The sequence below is a fragment of the Equus quagga genome, chromosome 12 (assembly GCF_021613505.1).
Source record: "Equus quagga isolate Etosha38 chromosome 12, UCLA_HA_Equagga_1.0, whole genome shotgun sequence".
NCBI lineage: Eukaryota > Metazoa > Chordata > Mammalia > Perissodactyla > Equidae > Equus > Equus quagga.
The window spans coordinates 32,161,053-32,183,148 of NC_060278.1; the positions used below are offsets into that span (position 1 = coordinate 32,161,053).

Below are 22,096 nucleotides of genomic sequence, written 5' to 3' on the forward strand. Positions count from 1 at the left end.
CACATATACAACAGACACACCCTCGCCCCCCCACATACACACACACATGCTTACCCACATACAACAGAAGAGCACATACGCAGATGCACGCTCACACAAACCTACGCATGTACACACACACCAGACATGCATACATACGTGTGCTCACACATACACAACACAGACACACGCACACAGGCTTGTGTACACATCCAGACTTGCCTTCTGTAACCACAGCATTAAACAATAAAACAACTTTGTAATTTGGAAACTATACATATGAAAATAAGGCAACATTAAAATGAGACATCCATTTGTATCCTATCAAATTGGTAACAAAAATTTGGAAAATACTTCCATGTTGGTATAAATGGGTATAATCTTCTGAAGAACAATTTGGTGATTTTTATCACAAATTGAAATGTACCTATGCTTTAAATCTAAGAATTCCACTGCAATGAATTTATCTCATGAAGATTGATCAGACAGAATTACATGGATAAACGTAAATTAATTTTCTTTTTAAAAAGTATAATTGACTACATTGTGTTTTAAAGATATAGCCTTTAGGCAAATAAAATCTTAAAAGTGACTTTCACTTAAAAGTTATGATTTTCTCATTTTTTCCTGGAAGACTCATGGCTGCTTCAGGAATATAAAATTCAAATACATCCAAGTTGAACAAAATATAAACTTCAGTTTCATGCAGAAATAAATTATAATGAGTGATAATTATAATTATATATAGCTTATAATTATATATGTAATTATAGATAGATATTATAATGAAATATAATTATAATGAGAAAATTATAAATTTTTCAGACTGGAAAGTATGACATGACTCTGGACACCCCAATATCAATGTCCCCTTTGACAGGTAAGTTTCAGGTTATTGATCAGACAGGACAGTGGAAACAATGTAATGTGTATCAACGGAGAACTGGCTAAATAAATTATAGTATGCCCTTTTAAATTATAATATGTAGAAAAAAGACGTCTGGGACATTGTTGAATAGAAATAAACTGGCTACATCTAGTAACATATATAAAGTTACATAGATACAGATACAAACGGCTGCCCGCACAAGTACACACACACACGTGCACGCACACACATGGGCATGCACACACACGGGCACAGAGGTCAGAGGTCTGTGAGAACATTCACCTTCTAGGCGATAGCATTTCTGGGAATTTTATTTTTTTCTTTATCCTTCTCTAAATTATTTGAATTTTTTACAACAAATAAGAAAAAATTATTTTAATCTTTTTTTAATTAATGAGAGTTCTCATAACAAGAGTGTGAAACAGAACATTACTTGAATTTTTTCAAAACAAAATGTTAATTTGATATCCACAGGCTACTTTACTTTTTACTAACAATCTACTGTGTCTGTAAAGCAATAGCTTATTTTTTAGAAAGCCAGATATTGCAAAGAGATATCCTCAGCACTCTGAGATTTTTGATATTTATTACGAAAACTGATAAAATTATTTTAAATTGAGAAAAATTCCTACCATTGCCCTCTTAAAACCTTTTGGAAACAGTCAGATACATGAGATAAAGCTTGAACCGAAGCCAGTCTGTAACAGCTGAGAGCTGGGTGAGAGAACCTGTTCTCAGTAACTTTTCAATGCCGTAAGGGACAGAGATAATGTATAACAAAATAGCCTTCTGATCACTATAAAATATTAGAAATATTTTACTAATTTTTACCTGTACTGAAATTTGGCTTCGGGGATCTTACCTTCAAATTTCCTCATCAGTGTATCTAACTAATCTATATTCTTTCCAAACATTAAAAAGAAAAATAGAGAAGATCATTGTTCTGATTTGGAACTACAGCTATTACGTTTCAGTTTACAGATGCTCAGTTCTCTTAGTCCAAGAACATTAGCTCTAGTCAGGCCCTCTCATGCTAGATTATAAAAAATGGCTTTAGCTGAAGCTTTGACACTTTGTTTAAGAAAAAAAAAAATCAACCAAAACCTACCTTAAAGATATTTAAAATTCCATTAGGATTTCAAGGTTAGTGTTACTCCTTCTCCCAGAAAAGGAACTGTTAGCACTCATTTTTTTCTTGAGGTAACAATTAAAACAACACAATAGATCTAAAAAAATAACTATTTCTCTGGAAGTTTTAAAAGCTCAAGATAAAACTCCCCATCCCTAACCCAGACGCAGGCTTTTTGAGCCTAACCAGAGAGTAGCTCAGAGTCTATGAAACAAATGAGTGAGCCACGACTTTCTACTGACTCATAGCATCACTTCAGCAAGCTTAATTACATCACAAGGCGAGGATATCCAGACAGACAAGAACAAAAGGAAAGAGGGGGAAGAAAAGGAAACTGAGACAGGCCCAGCTAAGTCACACTCTGGGGACCATGGTTCTGTGTGAGCCAGTGGCTGTGTCAAGTGAAAACCTCATCTAATCAGTCAGGAGTCGGACAAACACGTAAGAGAAGGGAATCTGACAACCTGACAATGAATTCTGATGGAAGAAGTATTACAAGTTTTCTTCAAAGGTACAACTGTTCAATTTCTATTTTTCATGTAAGGAATATTAAAACATCCATGATAAAGTTTAACCCATCCTCAAAAATCCCAGTGTTTTTGCTTAAATTCTTTACTTTGAAAATAAGAACTAAGTATTAAAAAGTTATGTCTGTAGAGATACAGGTGTGTCGAGAATTTTATTTCCCAAGTTCCTGAGTCCATATTATTTCATCAGTGACATTACCTCTTTTATACATTTACTACCTTAATGCTTTTGTTCTTAGGATTTCATTAATTCTTTACTTCCGCCAGTGTAAACTGTTACCAGAACACAGGAGATATATATTTTCTTGTAAAATGCACAATCCAAATCCACAAGTATAAAACGTAAGTATTATTGCAGCTCCCACACTACCAATTACGCTAATTTTTAGTAGACATCATAAATTCTTGTAGGCCTACAACTTGAGCCTTGATACCAATATATTCAGACTTAGCAATTTATCACTACTAATCTAGCATTTAGGCGTTTGATTATATCATTATTATGCTTATTTTTTAATGTTCTCCCAGCTGTCTTCTGTCTGCCTGGTGAATACGCAGTAGTGCTGGTAAGATGAAGTGTATTAGGTAATACAAGGCCATAATATTAAGGGAAGACTAGAATGTACCATATTTTGCTCATCATGCTGGTAGGAAACTTTTGGTTGCTAATAAAGAGGGGGAAAATTATGAAGACAAAACTTTTCTTGGAAGAATAAATGAATACTTAAATTACTCAAGCATTATAAAGCATATTCACAAACTGAACTCATGAGTAATCTTGACAATTTGCACAGTTTCCAATAAGAGTCTTAATAATTTCAAGTACAAAACAATAGAGGTTGCAATCAAATCATTTCTTACTAATCACCATCAATGCCATATGTAATGAAGTGTTTAAGTATCACACATCACTCGTATACACACACACACATGACATTCCGCAACCAACAAGCACAGCTATGTATACTTTTCAATGGGCAAATAATACGAATGAACATAATTGTGGAAAGTACCTAATTTTACCTACCAGACTATTTCATTTTGCTTTAAATAATTACAATTCTTTATACACAACTGTCCCATCCCTCCACCCTCCAAATCAAATATAAGCAAGAAATAGACTAACCAGTGATATGACAAAAGATAAAGGCAACATTACATGGATATAAAATAGGAAGTAGACACGAATGTTTCCAACCATGCGCCTTCTGTTAGCTGTTGTTTTCAGTAGTACAGAGGACTGACTGAACAGACCTTGGCATGGGAGAGTATTTCTTGATCCATTAAAGGAGTCACACAATCCAGAGGCAAGTGTAAAGTAAGGGAAGAGAGTATATTTTTATGTGATTAAAACTTTCTAAAATCCATACCCTGAGTATGTTACGTGTCTGTGATATCCATTTATGAGTCCACTATGTTCATTTACCATCATTTCAGTAGGTAACCCCCACCCTCCAGCACTTTACCCATTAACCTGGCAAGACAACCTGGGGTATCTTTGTGCAGCTGTTGTTAATGAATTCCAACCCTCTGACCAGCACATTAAAGCTCATAGGTACTCACCCTGCAAACTGGGCACTGCCAGTGACTACTGCTGTCTCTAAGCCTGTACTCATCAGACAAACACTTGGAATGATACACACGAAAACACAGGTCACATATCAACACCTCTCCAGGCAAATGGCATTCAAAACAATACCAGTCATGATTTTCTGTTTCCCAGTCCTACAAAAAATACAAAATAATTTCGTATGACATTTTGTCAATATCTGCAATGACTAAGAACAAAATTGAAACTAAAGTCCATCAGAAGTTAGGCATTATAAACAATTTTAGACATTTACTGTATTAAAACAAGAGGGAAAATACACCTAGAAATTTGCTTCTTTAAATTTTAAATTCTTTCCTAAACAGTATTAATATTCAAAATGTCTTAAGGTGATCTGATAGCAAAACCAGTCCAAAATGAAGTAATTCCAAAGCCAATCCCAGTTCTAATGTTATCTTTCATTTTTTAATATAATCTATGGAAAAACTGCTTCAGTAAACTGAATACCCCAAACCAACATCTATAGCTTAGTATTTCAAATAAACAAACCTCTGTGTTGTTCTGCTTTTAAGAAATATATAGTAAGTACTTAGCACACTGTGGGAACAGAGAGAATAGTAATAAATGGTGATGCTCACTATTCTTATCTTCTCATCCATGGTATTGGATGCTTTATTGAAAATAACCATTAATCAGAATGTCCATGTTCTGATAGGTTGTCAAATTTTCAGGGTCTGTTGAATTTGGAAAAATAAATTGAAAATGTGAAACTAAAGGTTTAATCACATTCTCCAAAGGACATTACGATAAAAAACAAAAAAGGAAGTAGCTTATTTTCTTATTGGGACTATTCCTGGAAATAAAAGAACATAACTGCAGGTATACAGGTGTTCGTCAACATTTTCTTTTTTGTTACACTCTTTTTTGTACAGCCAAAACCATTTAAACATAAACAGGAAGATGTTATATGCTCTCTTAATTTAGAATTCATTCTTCATAAATATCACTCTTAGCTTTTATCAAAAAATACCTGTGTTAAGAGTGATAGATTAATTCTCACCCTTCTTTTGTAGATGTAATAACTAAATGAACATTTAGTGTAATCAAGGCCACTTCCGATGGGGATTCTGAAATTCCAAACTTGGGCTCTGCCATCTCTCTTCTCTTTATAAATCACTGTCTACACTGTTTCTGAGGTTGAGCAGCTTCTTCGCTCTCTCTTAGATCAGTAACTTCCCCAATAAATGGGCTTCAACACAGTACTTGTTCAGTAAGCAGAACCTCCTTGGGTGCTTCAGGTTCGAAGTTGTACTGCTTATGATCATATGAGTGGCTACTACCCACTCCTTCAAAAGGGAAGAGTCACTAATGTTCCAAAATTCATGCCTTCCAATCCACATTGAGAGTCATGGCTAGAGTACATTAGTAAATTGTGCAACAATGTAATCTTTTTGGTTTGCTTTTTATTAAGAAATTGGTGGTCTTTATCGATCAAACTAATAAAGAAAAAAGCATGACCATTTTTAGTTACTTGCTGCAGATGTAAAAACTGCAAACTTACTTAGGTGGAGTAATTTCAGTCAGTCTGCTTAAAAAATTGTAATATACAGATTTGACCCAAAAAAACCACCCCCAAATCTGTATATTGTAGGAAAAAATCTACCTCACAAAGTCGAACACAGAGGCACCACAGAGACAAAATGTGTATATGGTGCTAGGCTGTACTAAAACAACAGCCACTGTGGACCCATTTCACACAGCTCATATGTAAGCTGCATTTTAGCTATTTTAATTTTTGTATCAAAAATAATTGATAAATTAGGTTTTAGTGGAGATAAGATGCTTTGTTCTATTTTTAATTAACAGAACTCTTTCCAAGTTTAACACAAAGAATTTCAAAGTATTTTCCTCATAGCTGACATCTTAAAGGATTTTGGTGGCTTATTTGACTCATTATTAACAAAAGAAACGGCCATCCTTTATCATTTTAAATTTTTTACATTAATTCATCTTCCTGTGATTCTCAAAATGGTAGTTACTAGCTTAACTAAGAAAAAGAAGCAAGACAGTATAATTTGGTGCATAGCTCCAGCCTCTCCACATTACCTCCTACCTTTTCCTTTCCCATCCTCTCTCATCCACTCCAGAAACAAAGACGAAAGTGGATCTTTCTTTGATGGGGTGTTTAATACTAGACTTGGTTTTTCATAAGACTTATATGAAAGTATAATTCAAATGAAGTAAAAGTAAAGAAACATTTGGATACCTATGTTTATATAATGGCATATAACTAACTCTGTTATCTGATATATGAGCTGGGTATGTATGTGCCATTCATTGTTTTAATCATAGCAATAGCTGTCTAGAACACATAAAACATGCAAAAGCCATGTTCAAAAGTTATTAGATTCAGAATCCAAGAAACATTTTTCTGATGTACAAATGATACACGCATGTTTATAACAGGCAGAGCTGCCTATAATTTATTTTTGTAAATAGAATTCATTTATATAGCGCTTTTGACTAATACTCAATAATGTATGCCAAAAATCTAAGTTTGTATTTTCACTGGATTTCACCAGATGTCAGCAACTACTTTAGAAACAGCCTGACTGACAGCATATACTATGTGAAATACCACTCCAATACTTCAAGAAAGTTTTTAAAAGCAAACCTACTAGCACAAAATTCAAAACTAGAAGCAATGTAAAGATAGTATGGTTTTAATGAACAATTCTAGCAAGAGTTAACTAAGCTAGCCTAAAGAAAGATAGAAACATAATACAAAAAAAAAAAAAGCAGAATTAAAGTAAAATAACATAGTGCAAAATTAGTTCACCTTGTTTGGGGTTGCTGTCCTGGAGAAAGGCTGCATACTGTAGGCCTTTCAAAATAAAAACAGAATAATCTTGGTCTCTCTACTATAACTTTGCTCAATATCAGGCAATACACAGAGCTAAAGGGATTTTGCACATGGTCAAACTGTTTATTTGCTATACGACTTATATTATTTTGCAGATGATATCAATTGCTAATCTATGAATGTGCTAATCATAAATGAAAAGACAGTAGCATGCAAACTCAAGAGTCACTACTACTTTAAGAGGAAACTTTTGACACTAACACAAAAACTACCAATGGACATAGAGAAAAATCTCTAAGAATTCATGTGCCATGAAACCTATAATGATGTTAGAAAAACATTTTACTAACAAATTCAGTGCCATTATAAATTTGCACCAGACCATGAATGTATGTGTTATTGATCTGAAACTGGTTCAAGGTGGATTTCTTTTAAAAAGCAGGATGATGAGTGTAAATGTGGTAAACTCAATACTTTACCACAGTGTGAAATTTACACAGGCTGTCTTCAGAACCTAGCAGTTGACATTCCTCTACCTGGAGCAGCCTGCTGACCTACGTCGGTGTCACCGTTTACAGCATGTGGTTAGGACTCTGGAGCCAGACTGGCTCAAATCCCGGCTCTGGCACTCACAGGCTGTGTGATCTGGGGCAGAAGACTTAGCTTTCCTATTTATCATTTTCTGTCTGTAAAATGAACAAAATAATAGTGCCTAGTTTACAGGGTTTTTGTAAGGATCAAATCAGTTACTATGATCAGTAAGTCTTAGCTGGTGTTATTAATGTGGTTTATTTACCATAGCCCAAAAAATAGGAATTAAGTCACAAATGATGTGACGCTTGTAGCTATACGTGTGCGATTTCTTTTTCAGGACTTTAAGTTCATTATGACAGCTGACTCACAACATTTCTGTACGCTAGATGGACCAAGAAATATCACTAGCTCACTTTAGAGATAACACTGAAGCAAGAGGGCTCAGTGGGAGAAACGTGTCTGGAACCTAGGCCTTTGGAACTAGAATCCACCCTCATCATATTCAAAAGAGACTCTAGCTTTTAAAGCTATTCCCTATTTCTGTGTAATGAGCAGATAAATCTTACATTATCAAATATGTGTTTGATGTGGTATTTTAACAAAGACACAATGTGAAAATTCTCTACAATTCTAGGTTTAGTTTAATTCTGTTAATAAATTCAGTTAATCATTGAGAGGCAAGAATTTGATAATTAAATATTTCCAGTAATTTTAAATATTTTTTAAACATTACAACATTGCTTAGTAAAACAATTTACAGAAGGAGGAAAAAAAAGAACTCTCTCTCTCTCTCTCTCTCACACACACACACACACACACACACGCACACTCTCAATATAAGCTGAAAAGTTTCTAACAGGATAGCATGACCCAAAACATTCTATTGAATAAAATGGAAATTCTTGACCAAAGCAAGAATAATTTCTAAGTATAAGTACATTACAGTTTGAATACACATAGCCTGTAGTATAATTGGTTTTTAATTAATTAATAATCGCCAATACTTAGAAATAAATTATTATATTTTTGTATCTGAGACCGGTAAGAGGCCTTTGGAAGAAAGAAAAGTGTAGTTCTGCACATAATTAACAAAAATATAATCAAATATATTTCACTTAAGAAAAATCAACAGTATCCCAGGGGCATCAAGTTTTGTACTCAGGGCACTTAAAACATCAATCAATTTATGAGTATAATTATAATAAGAAAAATGCAAACATCTCAACTTAAAAAGAAATCTTACTTCACTCTGCCATATGAAGTGAGCTGGGAGAGTCAAGCTGTTTGAATTCCACAGGCCTCTCTCAATATTTTTTCAAGAACAAATCAAGGGAGCACTTCTTGCCATGGCTGTTCAATGGTGTTATTTCTTGGGAATAAGACATGAATCCAATCCCACCTTGTATCTAAAAGATGTGAGCTAAGCTTCAAAAGATAGATAAACCAGCGCTCCTTTCAGAATGGTCATTCTGAATTGGGAGAAGCAGGTGACAGGAAAAAGTGTCTATCTTGCCTATCGTGTCTATCTGTAAATTAAGACTCAATTCACTGATCCCTAATACCACACGTTAATCTCTTCAAGAAACCACAAAACATGTATTTTCATTAACTATGCTTCTTAAATGGAGTCAAAGGGCTGTCCTGGTGGCATAGTGGTTAAGTTCACACACTCCACTTTGGTGGCCTGGGGTTCATGGGTTCTGATGGCAGGTGTGGACCTACGCCACTCATCAGCCATGCTGTGGTGGTGTCCCACATACAAAATAGAGGAAGACTGGCACAGACGTTAGCTCAGGGACAATCTTCCTCAAGCAAAAGAGGAAGACTGACAACAGATGTTAGGTCAGGGCCACCTCCCTCACTGGAAAAAAAAAAAAAAAACCCACAGGTGCCAAACCCTTAAACAAATGAGAAAAGGCAAAAAATACAGAATTAATTCTACCTTTTCATTTATGCCTAGTTTAAAAATCATACAAGGTCCTGCTTATTGTTAGGACAAACTGGGTTATGTGAAAAGAAAGTACTCAGACTGAAGCTGGACAGCACAGCCAGCCCTGACCTCACATCTGCAGTTGCTCTTGAATCATAAGTAGCCAAACTGGCAGAAGGGGTCTAACCAAAGATCAGATGTGGTCTGATGCATGATTTCTGAACTGGCATTAACTATGAAAGAAGAAATGAGACCCTGAGTCCAGATTTGTCAGGTAAGTAAAGAAAGTAGTAGTTTCATAGTAAATGTCATTTTTTCACACTTTTAAGTCATTCTCTACACTGGTGTCCAAATCATTTAACGTCAGATCGAAAGTGTCTTTCAAATATTAGGGTAGAGTGATAGCTTTGTGCCAGGGATGGTCAATAAAGTTGGAAGTCACCAAATAAATAACAACTACTTCAATATCAAAACACATATTTGATATGCTTTATCTGCAAATGATCTGTAACTTAAGGTTACCTGCCCTACTAGATTACATTAAATATTTTGTATAAGACCTTCCTATCTTTAGGGAGCACCTTATGAGTAAAGAGTTTAACTCATAACAAATTAACTGTGTTTATTATGAAGGATGCTACTAAATACCAACAGCTCAGCCCAGCAAACCATAAAATTCTGCTCGAGAAATAAATTTCTCAAGTTGTTAGAATAAAGGACATGAAATATTGTTATCAGATATGAATTGAATGTAGACGTCCATGTACATTTCTTTAGAGCAGGTAGATGATGAAGCACTCCACGAGAATACATAGCATTTCTTTAAAAAATCAAAAGAAAAAAGCCTTGATATAACAAAATGTTGAATGGTCAGACATCACAAAGTTTCACTCTGCCCTGGTCTATTGGCCTCTTACCAAAATAATTTCAGAAGTAATGAAAACCATCTCTAAAAGAATTATTTGGATCCTATGAGTGAATATTAATGACACATAAATCTGGAAGTTTTAGATGATCAGAGAAAATTTATTAACAGTATTTCCCAGGTTAAGCAAGATTGTCATTTAAAAAATTGGTTGGTTCATATACTTTTGCTTATTTACTAATATTTAAGCAAAGCACTTGAAATTGAGAGTGGCCTCATTTTTAATAACTACATTTTTCATTCTATGTCAAATGGACATATTTAAAATATCACCACGAAGATGCTTATTTATTACCTAATTTTATCATAGTTTCTCCAAATGAATTAACACTTCAAAATGGCTATAAATGATGGGTGAGACTGGCATCTCAAAATGTCTAAAAATCACTCTAACCTAATACAAGGAATCTGAGTAAAATGGAGGCCACTGTCTTTGACTTATACAGGCTTCCTTTTTAACAGATTATATATAATTATATCCTGACATGTTATTAGAGTTAGGCTTTTATTATACGATTGCTGGATTTAATAAAAATAATGTTACTCGAGATATGCATATTCTTCAATTGTATCAAGTTTTCAAAAATAAGCATGGAAAAAAGGTAGCAGAGGTGTAATAAAAACGTGACACCAACAAACTCTTTGCTCAACTCTAGCTGAGTGGCATAAAGAAAGCTACACTCTTTCTCACCATAATTGTGGAAGCAAAGACAAAGAGAGCCCAGTCTCTTTCCTAATGCAAAAAAGGATTTCTATCAAGGGATATAACTCGTAGGACTTATCAAGAGAAATCAACTTTTTCCCCACCTGTGTGCTACAGCTACTATTTTTAGAGGCTACAGAAGGAAAAGAAGAAGAGCTTCACTATCCATTTTCAAGTGACAGAACTTCCTGAAAAAAGAATATTTGTAAGTCTGAATTAAGGTTTAAAAATGAATAAACAAAAAATTATAAACCTTTCCTTCCCAAGGTCATATATATATATATATCTACTTGATTTTTTCTTCTCCTGATGTGGGGTCAGAAAGTCAACAAGGTGAATAATAATGTACATCTTTTTTTTTTTTTTTCCTTTTCCTCCCCAAAGCCCTCCGGTACATAGTTGTATATTCTTAGTTGTGGGTCCTTCTAGTTGTGGCATATGGGATGCCGCCTCAGCATGGCCTGATGAGTGGTGCCATGTCCGTGCCCAGGATTCAAACTGGCAAAACCATGGGCCGCCGCAGCAGAGCACACAAACTTAACCACTCAGCCACGGGGCTGGCCCCTAATGTACATCTTTCAATTTAAAATCTCAAGTTTTTAGAGGCATCATATCATATACAAGCTAGAAACATTACAAAGGGGGGTCCCAGACTCCAAGGTCAGCGTGCAGGGCTGTCACCAGCCCACAGAGTACCTTTGTGCAAATTAGATAAGGCGATCCTTCCTTAAGACTCACTTTGTTAGGATAAGACACTTTATCGCCATATGCTAGAGAACTGCTGAATAAACATACAAGTATATGATGTCTGACAAGTGAGTGACACTTCCTAAGTTGTACAGTTCACAACTGGCTCTCATACTCAATGGCCTGCATACACGGGCCACACAGTCCCTACAAACACACAGAGCTGGCCAGTGTGACATGCTTGTGCTGTGCCAAGAGTGACGCATATCAGTTGTGGGTCCTTCTAGAGTACTCTTAGGGAATGAAAGTTGAGCACATGACAGCCCCTGGGTAGCTAGGTGGTACACCAGCCACAGTTATGAGATATACATATAATTAGTCTCATCATTTTACAGATCCAGCATCGTAAAGGAAAACCTCTTTACAAATCTCCTTGTGCTTGGGGATACAGGTTGAAAAGTAAAAAGACCATAATGAGAATTTTTATTTGTATGGTTAGTAAGAAATTTGTGCTTTTGCTACACTATATAGGCATTTCTTGTTTTAAGCATATTTATTCACTGGTCAAAAAATTGCTCTGAGTACACAGTTGTATGCTTTATATAGATAATCTCATTTAATCCTTAAAACAATCAAATGAAATAGATATTAATATACCATATTACAGCTGAGGATCGGAGGTTAAGAAATTTCCTCAAGGTCACACAACTAAATAAATGCTTGAGATGAGACTGAAAAACCCTTTCTATTGTAACATATAAGACCTTACCTCTTTCTACTACATTACACTGCCTTTGGATTTTTAATATTTGCATATTGTATAAACAAGGCACAATTTTTATATACTCAGGTGTATTTATATCATAAATGCATACTTTGTATAAAAATGTGAATAAGAACCAACCAGAATTAATAAAATCTGTAAAAACACTGGTTGTATGCTTTACATGTAAGATTTCATCTAGAAAAAAGAAAAAAGAGAAAGATGATGCTACAAATACATACAGTAAGGACATGTAAAAATAAAAGATATTATACAGAACCTAATTAGTGGCGAATGTATAATAGCTCATTAATGCTTGTTGAATTAAACTGAGCAAATAAACTTCAACTTGAAGAGGAAGAAAGCATATGGAAAAGCACAAATCTAAAAAGCAAGGAGAAATAAAATCAGTTTTATGAAAAAATGAATACATGACCCACAAACCAAAATCTTGTAGATTAAGTTACATTTACTATTGGTTAATTACTGTGTAAATTTCAGAAATTATCAGTATAGCCTTCTAGACTAAATCCGTAAGTTTCTAAGTGTTTGGGGATTGAAAATTTTATGTTATCTGGACTATTTTGAGTATATGATAAGCTATCAATTATCAGTGGTCCTCATTTAAATGTCTGATGTAGACAGACTTACATCACTTGATATTGTTATTATTATTATGGCTTGGGACCCAAAGTTTCTTTATTGGCAACAAAGATTACCTTTCTGTAAGGAAGTCAACAGAAAAATTATTCTGATATAAACATTTTCACTTAAGTTTTCAAGAACAATAGAGTGCACAAATCAAATAATACCAGTGACATTAAGCATTTTTTCTTCCATGTTTTCTTTTTGTTGATAATGTGATTTTTCTTTCCTGAAACTTTGAAGGCAGAGATTAAAATGACAAAAACTGAGGTAAAATGGAAGCACTTCTGTATTAATTTATAACTTATCATACCTGCTTCCATGTACTAACTCCCCCCAGACAATGTGTTACCACTTCATTGCTCTCAGACCTGACAGGTGAGTGTGTGTTTGCTGTCTCATCTGCTGTGGAGCCAGAAAGGGAAATATGATCCAAAGTTTTTGGGAAGTATTTCCACAAAGAATCAGTTTTAAGATTTTGTCTTATTTTTCAGATTTTAAAGAATTCATGATAAAACACCCTCAAAATACCTAATTATTAAATCCATTTCTATGAGAAACTAAAAAAATTAATGTCTATTATACTTGAAAACTATCATCTTAAATAATGTTCCGTTGCAAAAATTAAGATTTTTCCAATCAAACTATTAGAAATATCAAAAGCAAATAGGTAGGAAGATAGAAATATTACACATGAAACCAATCTTTACATAAGAACAAAATGTACTTCTCAATGACACCAAGAGGAAACAGAAGACTAAAATATCATAACCTAAGAGTCAAAGTAAGAACCAGGTAAAAATATAAAGAAAATCAACTTTGTCTTTCCTATGATTTCTGTGCAAGTGCCACAAAACCAGCTGTTGTCATTGTGTGTGGAGACAGTGGCCAGGGGAGCCTACCACCCGGAACCTCTGTGCTCTGCACACCTAGCTGAAGGGCGGCTCTGGGCTCTGCCGTCACCCACCCTGAAGAGAGACGCTCAGCTGAGAAGACAGCTGACCCCTTTCAATCTGTCCAGACAGCATCAACATTACCCTGTATTGAAACATTTTCCTTTTTACTAATATTTATTGAAGAAAACACTTAGGAATACCATTAATTGTGTGTACATTTAAAGGGCTTTTGTTTGTTTTGTTTTTGGATTCAAGATAAGCTAGACAGAGAAAGCAAGCTTGTTGTAAAAGTGATTTTTCTCCTAAAAAATCAGGGAGCAAAGTCTCCATCTTACCACTGTAGGTCCTTAACGTTAATGAAAAGAGTTAAAGTGAAACATTACTAAACTTCTGAAAATAAATTTCTATAGGTTGTATTTAAATGATGTTCAAAAACTTAAAGTCAGCATCTCCAAATCTATCGAACAAAAGATACTTACAATCTCATCTCCTGGCAACCAATATCCTTCCTGTTCAATACCAGCTTTGGAACCTTTGCAGCCCACTGTCAGAGTCTCCACAATGAGACCATCCTTCACAGCTAAGCTCAGCTGACGGGTGGTCTCTTTTGGATGCATACCGTGGACTCGAGACATATACCTGAACACAGAGGAAAAAAAGATTTAAAAATATCTTAGTACTAAAAAATAAAAATGAGAAAAAGAAATAAAATAGAGGTGACTTATTTCTTTTATTATGACTTGTACTAATGGGAGCCCTGCTGGAATGGAGGGAGAGAGGGAGAGTTCTGAATACTTAATTCTTTCAATTATCATAGTATCTTAAACCTTAATTCTATTTCGTATATTTAGAGGAATATCTGTTCAAAATAACCCCAAACCAGCAAATATAAATCACTTAACAGATTTTAGATAACATCCCATTTAGTTCTAGCCTCTGGAGCAATTACCACTAATTTCCACTCTGCAGACTCTAAATTTAAAAGTTTATAATCTCCAGCCACAGGACTTTAGAATGTAAAATACTTTTACTCAAAACTTAAGAAATGACACCAAAGAAAATATAGGAATTACATGAGTGGTTGTCCACATATAAAGAAAACAAGAATGCACATTTGATCAATAAGGCAAGAACGTGCTTTTCAGTGAAATATGCTGTGGACTGGATCACTAAAGCATACAAGTGCTCTCTGAGTTACATGGGCCAGCTCTGGTGGCCTGGTGGTTAAGTTCAGCGCACACCACTGTGGCAGCCTGGGTTTGGTTCCCGGGAGTGGTCTACACCCATCTGTTAGCAGCCATGCAGTGCTGGCGGCCCACATACTAAAAACTAGAGGAAGATTGGCATAGACCTTAGTTCAGGGCGAATCTTCTTCAGCCAAAAAAAAAAAAAAATTAGTGTTTGAAACATACCCTGGACCATAGAGAATAATGGTGCAGATTCCCTTGTATTCATCAATTATATTGAACTCTTGTTAACATTTGGGAAATTTGCTTCATATCTTTTTTTATTTTTTAAGGAAATATAAGGTTATAGATACAGTTGAATTTGTGCCATTTTCCATTCCACCCTAAACAAACTCCAACACCCTCTACCAGTAAACGTCTTGGGCATCAAAGAGTCCTTTGGATATCCAGATACAAAAACATAATATGAGACAAACCACAACGGCCTCAGACTCTCCAGAGAAACATTCCATGCTGGAAGACGGGGAACAAAGCCCATGAGTCCTCGAGGAAATTAAGCAGGACAAGAATTTTATATCCAATTAATCTGTCATTTAAGTCTCAAAGCATTCAAAACAAATCATCTTGAAGATGCAAGAACTCATCACTGAAGAACCTTCTAAGCTCAGGGGACGAATTTCAACAGGAAAAGCAAATCCCCAGCAGAAGGAGTGATGGCGAGAATTCTGTGTCTCAGTCTCTGGACGAGAACTCTTTTCTGTTTAGGAGATAACTAACTTTTGAACAAGTGCCTGCTTTCTCTGCCCATGCAGTTAACTGAGGGCTAAAAGAAAGAGACAGATGGGGAGTGTGGCTGATGTCGTGTTGGCTATACAGACAAAGGTCAACACTAACAAAAATAACCAACTGAAGTTTGGAATGTGGGGAAGGGACATGGGCAAAAGGGAAAATGTACTAATCCTCACTGTTCACGGTAGGGAGACAATAGAATTACCACAGGAATTAAGTATATTATTTACGTTTACAAAGGTACCCTTAGAACAAAAACTCTAATGTTCTAAATTATCTGAAGAAACTCATAAAAAACACATTAAATAGTGTAATACATAAAATACATACATGTAATACATAAAATGTACATGTACATACATGTAATACACAAAACACATACATGTAACACATAAAATACATTATGTAGTAAAACATAAAAACAACAAAAGAAACAATAAAACAAAAAGGATACGAAATATGATGAGAGGACCAAAACCAAAGAAGTTAGTCTTTTAACTCAACAATTAAAAGAAAAAAACAGACTGAATCACAAAAAATATGCTGTCTACAGGAGACATATTGAAAAGTGACTCATTTAGAAAGAATGGGCAAAGGCATATCATAAAAACTCAACCCAAATGAAGCAGAGTCAACACTGCAATGGAAAGCATTTGGAATCCAGGGCAAAAATCACTTTAAAAAACACAAACAGGGCATAGACAGTTATAAAGCAAAAACTATAATAATAATAAAGGAAATATCGACAATACAGAATTATGAGACTTTAATTCACTCCTCTCAGTCCACAAAAACATCTACTAGACAAAATTACGTATGGATACAGAAGATCCAATTAATAAGACAAATCCAGCTGAAATTATTCTGAAACCCCAAAAATACCTTCAGTAGGTCCAAGAAACATTCTATCAAGTTTAGCGTAAAATCAGCCACAAAAACAACCTTAATAGATTCCCAAAGTGATACAGACATTTGCTAGTGCCACTGAAATTAAACCAGATATTAAACCATTGAATTAAAAAGGTTATCTAAAAGTTGCAAAAAAATCTAAAAATAATTAAAAAGCTAAAGCAGTGCCAGCTGAAAAACAAAAATTGTAAAACTAACCAATATTAACCCAAGAGCTCCTTCTTAGGGAAAAATAAAAAAGAGATCAGCTAATCTAATCAAAAATGAAGATACAAAATGCAAAAATACACAAACTAAGAAGTGTTTACAGAGACACAGCCGTACGTAAAGAGGAAATTAAAATAGTCATAAGCAACTATTTGGTCATTTCTAAGTAAAAATATAAGATAAACACTGTGGTTTTCTAGGAAAATATAAATAACCAAAACTTGACCACACACACACACAATTACTTAAAAAGGACACTTTCCAAAGAAATAAATAGAGGAAGTTGGAAAAGAGCTTCCCCAGAAAAACACCAAGTAGGAATACATCTATCAAACTTTTAATGACCAGATAACTCCAACATCATTTAAATTCTTCCAGGACACAATAAAGAAGGAGAAACAAGGAATCTAGGATAATGCTGGTAACAAAACTCCACAAAAACAGCACAGAAAAAAGAAAACCAGTGTCTCACAGAAATACTAGTATAAAATTCTAAATCAAATATTTGAATATACAGTTTAATATTACATATTAATATAAACTAATAAATGTTAATACATTAATATACTCAAATATCAGAATACACCATAGGCAAGTATTAAACTCCAGGATTTCTAGGAAGATTTAATATTTTGAAATCTTCACCCCATTAATAGATCAAAAGTGAGAAATTATGAAGATTTCTCACATTGAAAAGGTATTTAGTAAAATTCTACATCCAGCCCCTAACAAAATAGGAATGAGTAAACACTTCCTTAACCTGATCAGGAATGTTCAAAGACGTCTTTAACACTCTGCTAAAGATGATAACCAACACAGCTGAAATAGAGAAAGAAATGGGGTATAAAAGTTGGGAAGGAGTTAAAATGATCATTATTTGCAGATCTCTTATCTAGAAAACTCAGGAAAATCAGCTGATGCAGTATTTTAAATAATCAAATAATTTAATCAATTATTTACAGTTAGGAGACTTAAAATAAGACAAGATCTCAATTATTTACAACAGCAATAAGAAACATAAAATACCACTTAATAAATAGAAGAAATGACAAGATCTGTATAAAGAAAATTCTGAAATGATACTGACACAAAAGAAGATGAACAAATGGAAAGATATGCCCGATATTTGGATGGACGACAACAAAACCCGAACTGCCTCTAAGACAATTTAATTAAATACCACCACAAAGTAGGCAGGTTGATTCTAGAGTTCTGTAGAAAATTAAACAACAACTTCCCAGAAAATTCTTTAAGGGTAATATCACATACTGAAACGGTACAGTGCCAAAGTAAGTAAAATAATGTGGAACTAGTGCATGAAGAGCAGACCAATGGAACAAAACACAAAGTTCAGAAAGAGATTCAAATACACATTTTGATTATAATAAAGGTGGCAATTCACACTAGTGAGGTAATGATTGACTAATCAATGCACGATGTTGGGAGAATAAGCTAGCTAGCTGGAAAAAAGTAAAGATGGAGCCGTATGCACCCATAAATAAACTCTGGATAGGTCAGATTTAAATATTAAAAACAAAACCACAAAATTATTAGAAACAAAACACAGAAGAATAATGGTATGAGAAAAACCTTTCCCAATATGAAACAAAAGCCAGGTGATACAAGAAAAGCCTGAAAAATTTACACAAAATCAGCATTTTCTACATACAAAACAAACACAATAAGCAAAGTTAAAATACAAATGACAAACTGGGAAATATATTTGTTACACATATAACCAAAGACCTAACTTAAATCCTATATAGATTCCTAATACATATAGAACTCCTACTAATTAACAAGAGACCAAGAAATAACCTTTTCTATCTGTCATATTCATAGTCTGACACACTGCGTTGGTGGACGGGGCTCGATGGGAAACACAGCACTGGCGAGGTGTAAATAAGCACTGCCCTGTGGAGGCAAACATGGTGGTAACATCTGCCCAAAACAGAAACGTGCACACTCTTTGAGCCAGCAACTCCACTCCTAGATATTCATCCTATAGATATACTTAGACATGTGTGAAATAATATATATACGAGGAAGAAAATTCATCTTAGCATCGTTGGCAGCAAGAAAAGATTAGAAATAATGTAAACACACATCTTAGGGAACTGGCTAATTTATAGTATAACTATATGATTATTCTATAATCATTAAAATAAATGATGCAGTGTTACAGACATTAAGATGACATAAGCTCTAAGATATATTTTGTTTAAAAAATCATGGTACAGGGTTTACTATCCAAAATATATAAAGAAATCACAACTCAAGAGCAAAAAACCAATCTCATTAAAAAATGGGCAGAAGATCTAAATAGACATTTTTCCAAAGAAGAGAAACAGATGGCCAGCAGATACATGAAAAGGTGTCCAATATCACTAATCAGGGGAATGTCAATCACAACCACAATGAGATAGCACATCAAACCTGTCAGAATGGCTATTATCAAAAAGACAAGAAATAACAAGTGTTGGCGAGGATGTGGACAAAAGCGAACTCTCATGCACTGGTGGTAGAAATGTAAATTGGTGTAGTCACTATGGAAAACAGCATGGAGGTTCCTCAAAAAATTAAAAATAGAACTATCATATGATCCAACAATCCCACTTCTGGATATTTATCCAAAGAAAACAAAAACACTAATTTGAAAAGATATCTGCACCCCATGTTCACAGCAGCATTATTCACAAGAGTCAAGACATGGAAACAACCTAGTGTCCATCGATGGACAAATGGATAAAGAAAATGTGGTGTGTATATATACACAGAATGGAATATTACTCAGCCATAGAAAAGAATGAAGTGCTGCCATTTGTGACAACATGGAAGGACCTTGAGGGCATATGCTATCATAGATACAGAGAACAGACTGGTGGTTGCCAGAGGCTGGTGCGGGGAGGTTTGGGGGGGCAAATGGGTGAACAGAGTCAAAGGCACAAACTTCCAGTTATAAAATAAGTCATGGAGACGTAACATACAGCATGATGACTACAGCTGATAATACTATACTGCATATGTGAATAGATCTTAAAAGTCCTCACCACGAGAAAAAGAAATTTTTTTTAACTATGTACAGTGACAGATGTTAACTAGATTTACTATGGTGATGATTTCACAATACATACAAATATCAAATCATTATGTTGTGCATTTGAAATATAATGTTATTTGTCAAATATACTTCAATAGAAAAAAGAAAATCGGTGAAAAAAATCATGGTATAAAATGGTACAATTTCTCAAAACCATTATATAATATCTCTGTTTATGCATAAGAGTTCTTGAGGCATACTCCAGAAACTGTCAAAAGAGGTTACCTCTGAGGGGAACTGAAGACATTTTTTCACAGTATGCTCTTTTGAATTTTGTTTGGGCATCTATTAGCTAAAGACTGTTTTTACTTTAAAAAGTAGCTCCCATTACCATCCCTCCAGCAACATATGATAGCTCCTTTCTCCCACACAAGCTGCCAATCTTGGGCAGTTTCCTCTCTTCCTCTTCAAACTCACCTTGGCTCTTGGTCCTTTACTCATCCATAATAATTTTAGAATCAGTTTGTCGAGGTCCATGAAAGACACTGTTGTGATTTTGATTAATTTATTTGAAGAGGATAAATATCATTATAACATTAAGTCTTTCTTTATTTATATCTTCTTCTATGTCCTTAATAAAGTTTTATAATTTTCTCTATAAAATTCTTGCATATCTTTTTGGTTTTTCCTAGATACCGCATATTTTTTGTTTCTTTTGAAAAAGGTATTTCATTTTAGATAATATTTTTTGCTTGGTGGTTGTTAGGATATACTGAGAAAACTTACTAAACTCTCGTTAGTTTGAAGCGTGTCTGTTTAAGTGAAGTCTATTGAACTTGTCTTTTCCTTTCATGTTGATTAGGATCTCTAGTACAATGTACACCCTATGTATAACAGTGGGCATCCTTGTTTCAGATTTTGCAAGAGATTCTTACAGTAGTTCACCATTAAATGTGACACTTGCCAATGGTTATTGGTAGATTTGTTTTACTGATGTAAACTGTTAAATATAAATACAAATACGATCTTGCTACAGAATAATGGTATCAGTTATTAAGGAAATTCCTTTCCAGCCCCAGTTTGCTGTTTTGTTTAGTTTTTTTAACAAGAATGGCATTACATTTTATTATCCCTTGATATATTTTAATCCACTGAATTTCACCCCACAAATGGGTCTTCTTAGTCACTATGTACTCAAACAGCTACAGAGCATGGATTAAGACACAATAAAAGAAGAGTTTGACTTTATCTTCAGTGATAGTATGCTGGGCTCAACTTCCTTAGCTAAAACAGAACTGAAAAACTAAAGCCACTTATTTTGGTCCTTCAGTCTTGAGTGACTACAAAAGATGTACACAAGGAAGGACTCAGAGCTCTTTTCATAGGGACAGGATGATCAGGGAAGGGTATGGATGAAGGATTAATACTAACTAGAACGTGAGAACCACAGCAATGCAAAAAAATGCTTCCTCCTAGTACTGCTACAGCCTGGATATGCAACAGATCTGAGTTAAGGGCTTTTGTTTTCCAAATGAAAAGTTTGGGTTTAGCCAATTAGAAGGAAGAGTAAGTGATCCAGTAGTCATTAAAAAGTGTCGTCTAAAGGCAAATAACATGTATTCATTATTTAAAATAGCTGTTACATGTGCATTTGAATTTTTTGCAAATACTTGTAGGCACTATTTAACTCCCTTTAAGGCCTTAGATTGACAGGAACTATTTGCTGACCTATCTGCAATTGTAGTCAGAAAAGGTTAGGTGCCACTAGTGGGAGCAGATGACAAAATTATTTTAGATAGTGTCTTGCATAAAACTGGTACTTAATAAATGCTTGCTGAATATATAAATGAGTGTTAGAGAATTTCAATGTGATCTTTTAAAATCTTTTGTTTTAAATTAATTTCAGACTTGCAGAAGAATTGCAAAAATAGTAGAGTTCCCATAT

General features: G+C 34.4%; 1 protein-coding gene across 14 annotated transcripts in view; it reads right to left on the reverse strand.

The window, feature by feature from the left end:
- The window catches only part of ZMYND11 (zinc finger MYND-type containing 11), a 116,341-nt gene that overhangs the window by 30,259 nt on the left and 63,986 nt on the right, over positions 1–22,096 (reverse strand). For 7 of the 14 annotated variants that reach the window (XM_046678579.1, XM_046678585.1, XM_046678582.1 and 4 more), the window contains 3 exons: positions 14,499–14,658; positions 6,913–6,957; positions 4,088–4,249 (listed from right to left, as the gene is read on the reverse strand). In XM_046678579.1, coding sequence (XP_046534535.1) covers positions 4,088–4,249; positions 6,913–6,957; positions 14,499–14,658 — 367 coding nt within the window. Of the gene's footprint in view, positions 1–4,087; positions 4,250–4,711; positions 4,808–6,912; positions 6,958–14,498; positions 14,659–15,431; positions 15,451–22,096 lie in introns of those variants that run through there. The other 7 variants (XM_046678584.1, XM_046678583.1, XM_046678588.1 and 4 more) reach the window with 5 other exon arrangements.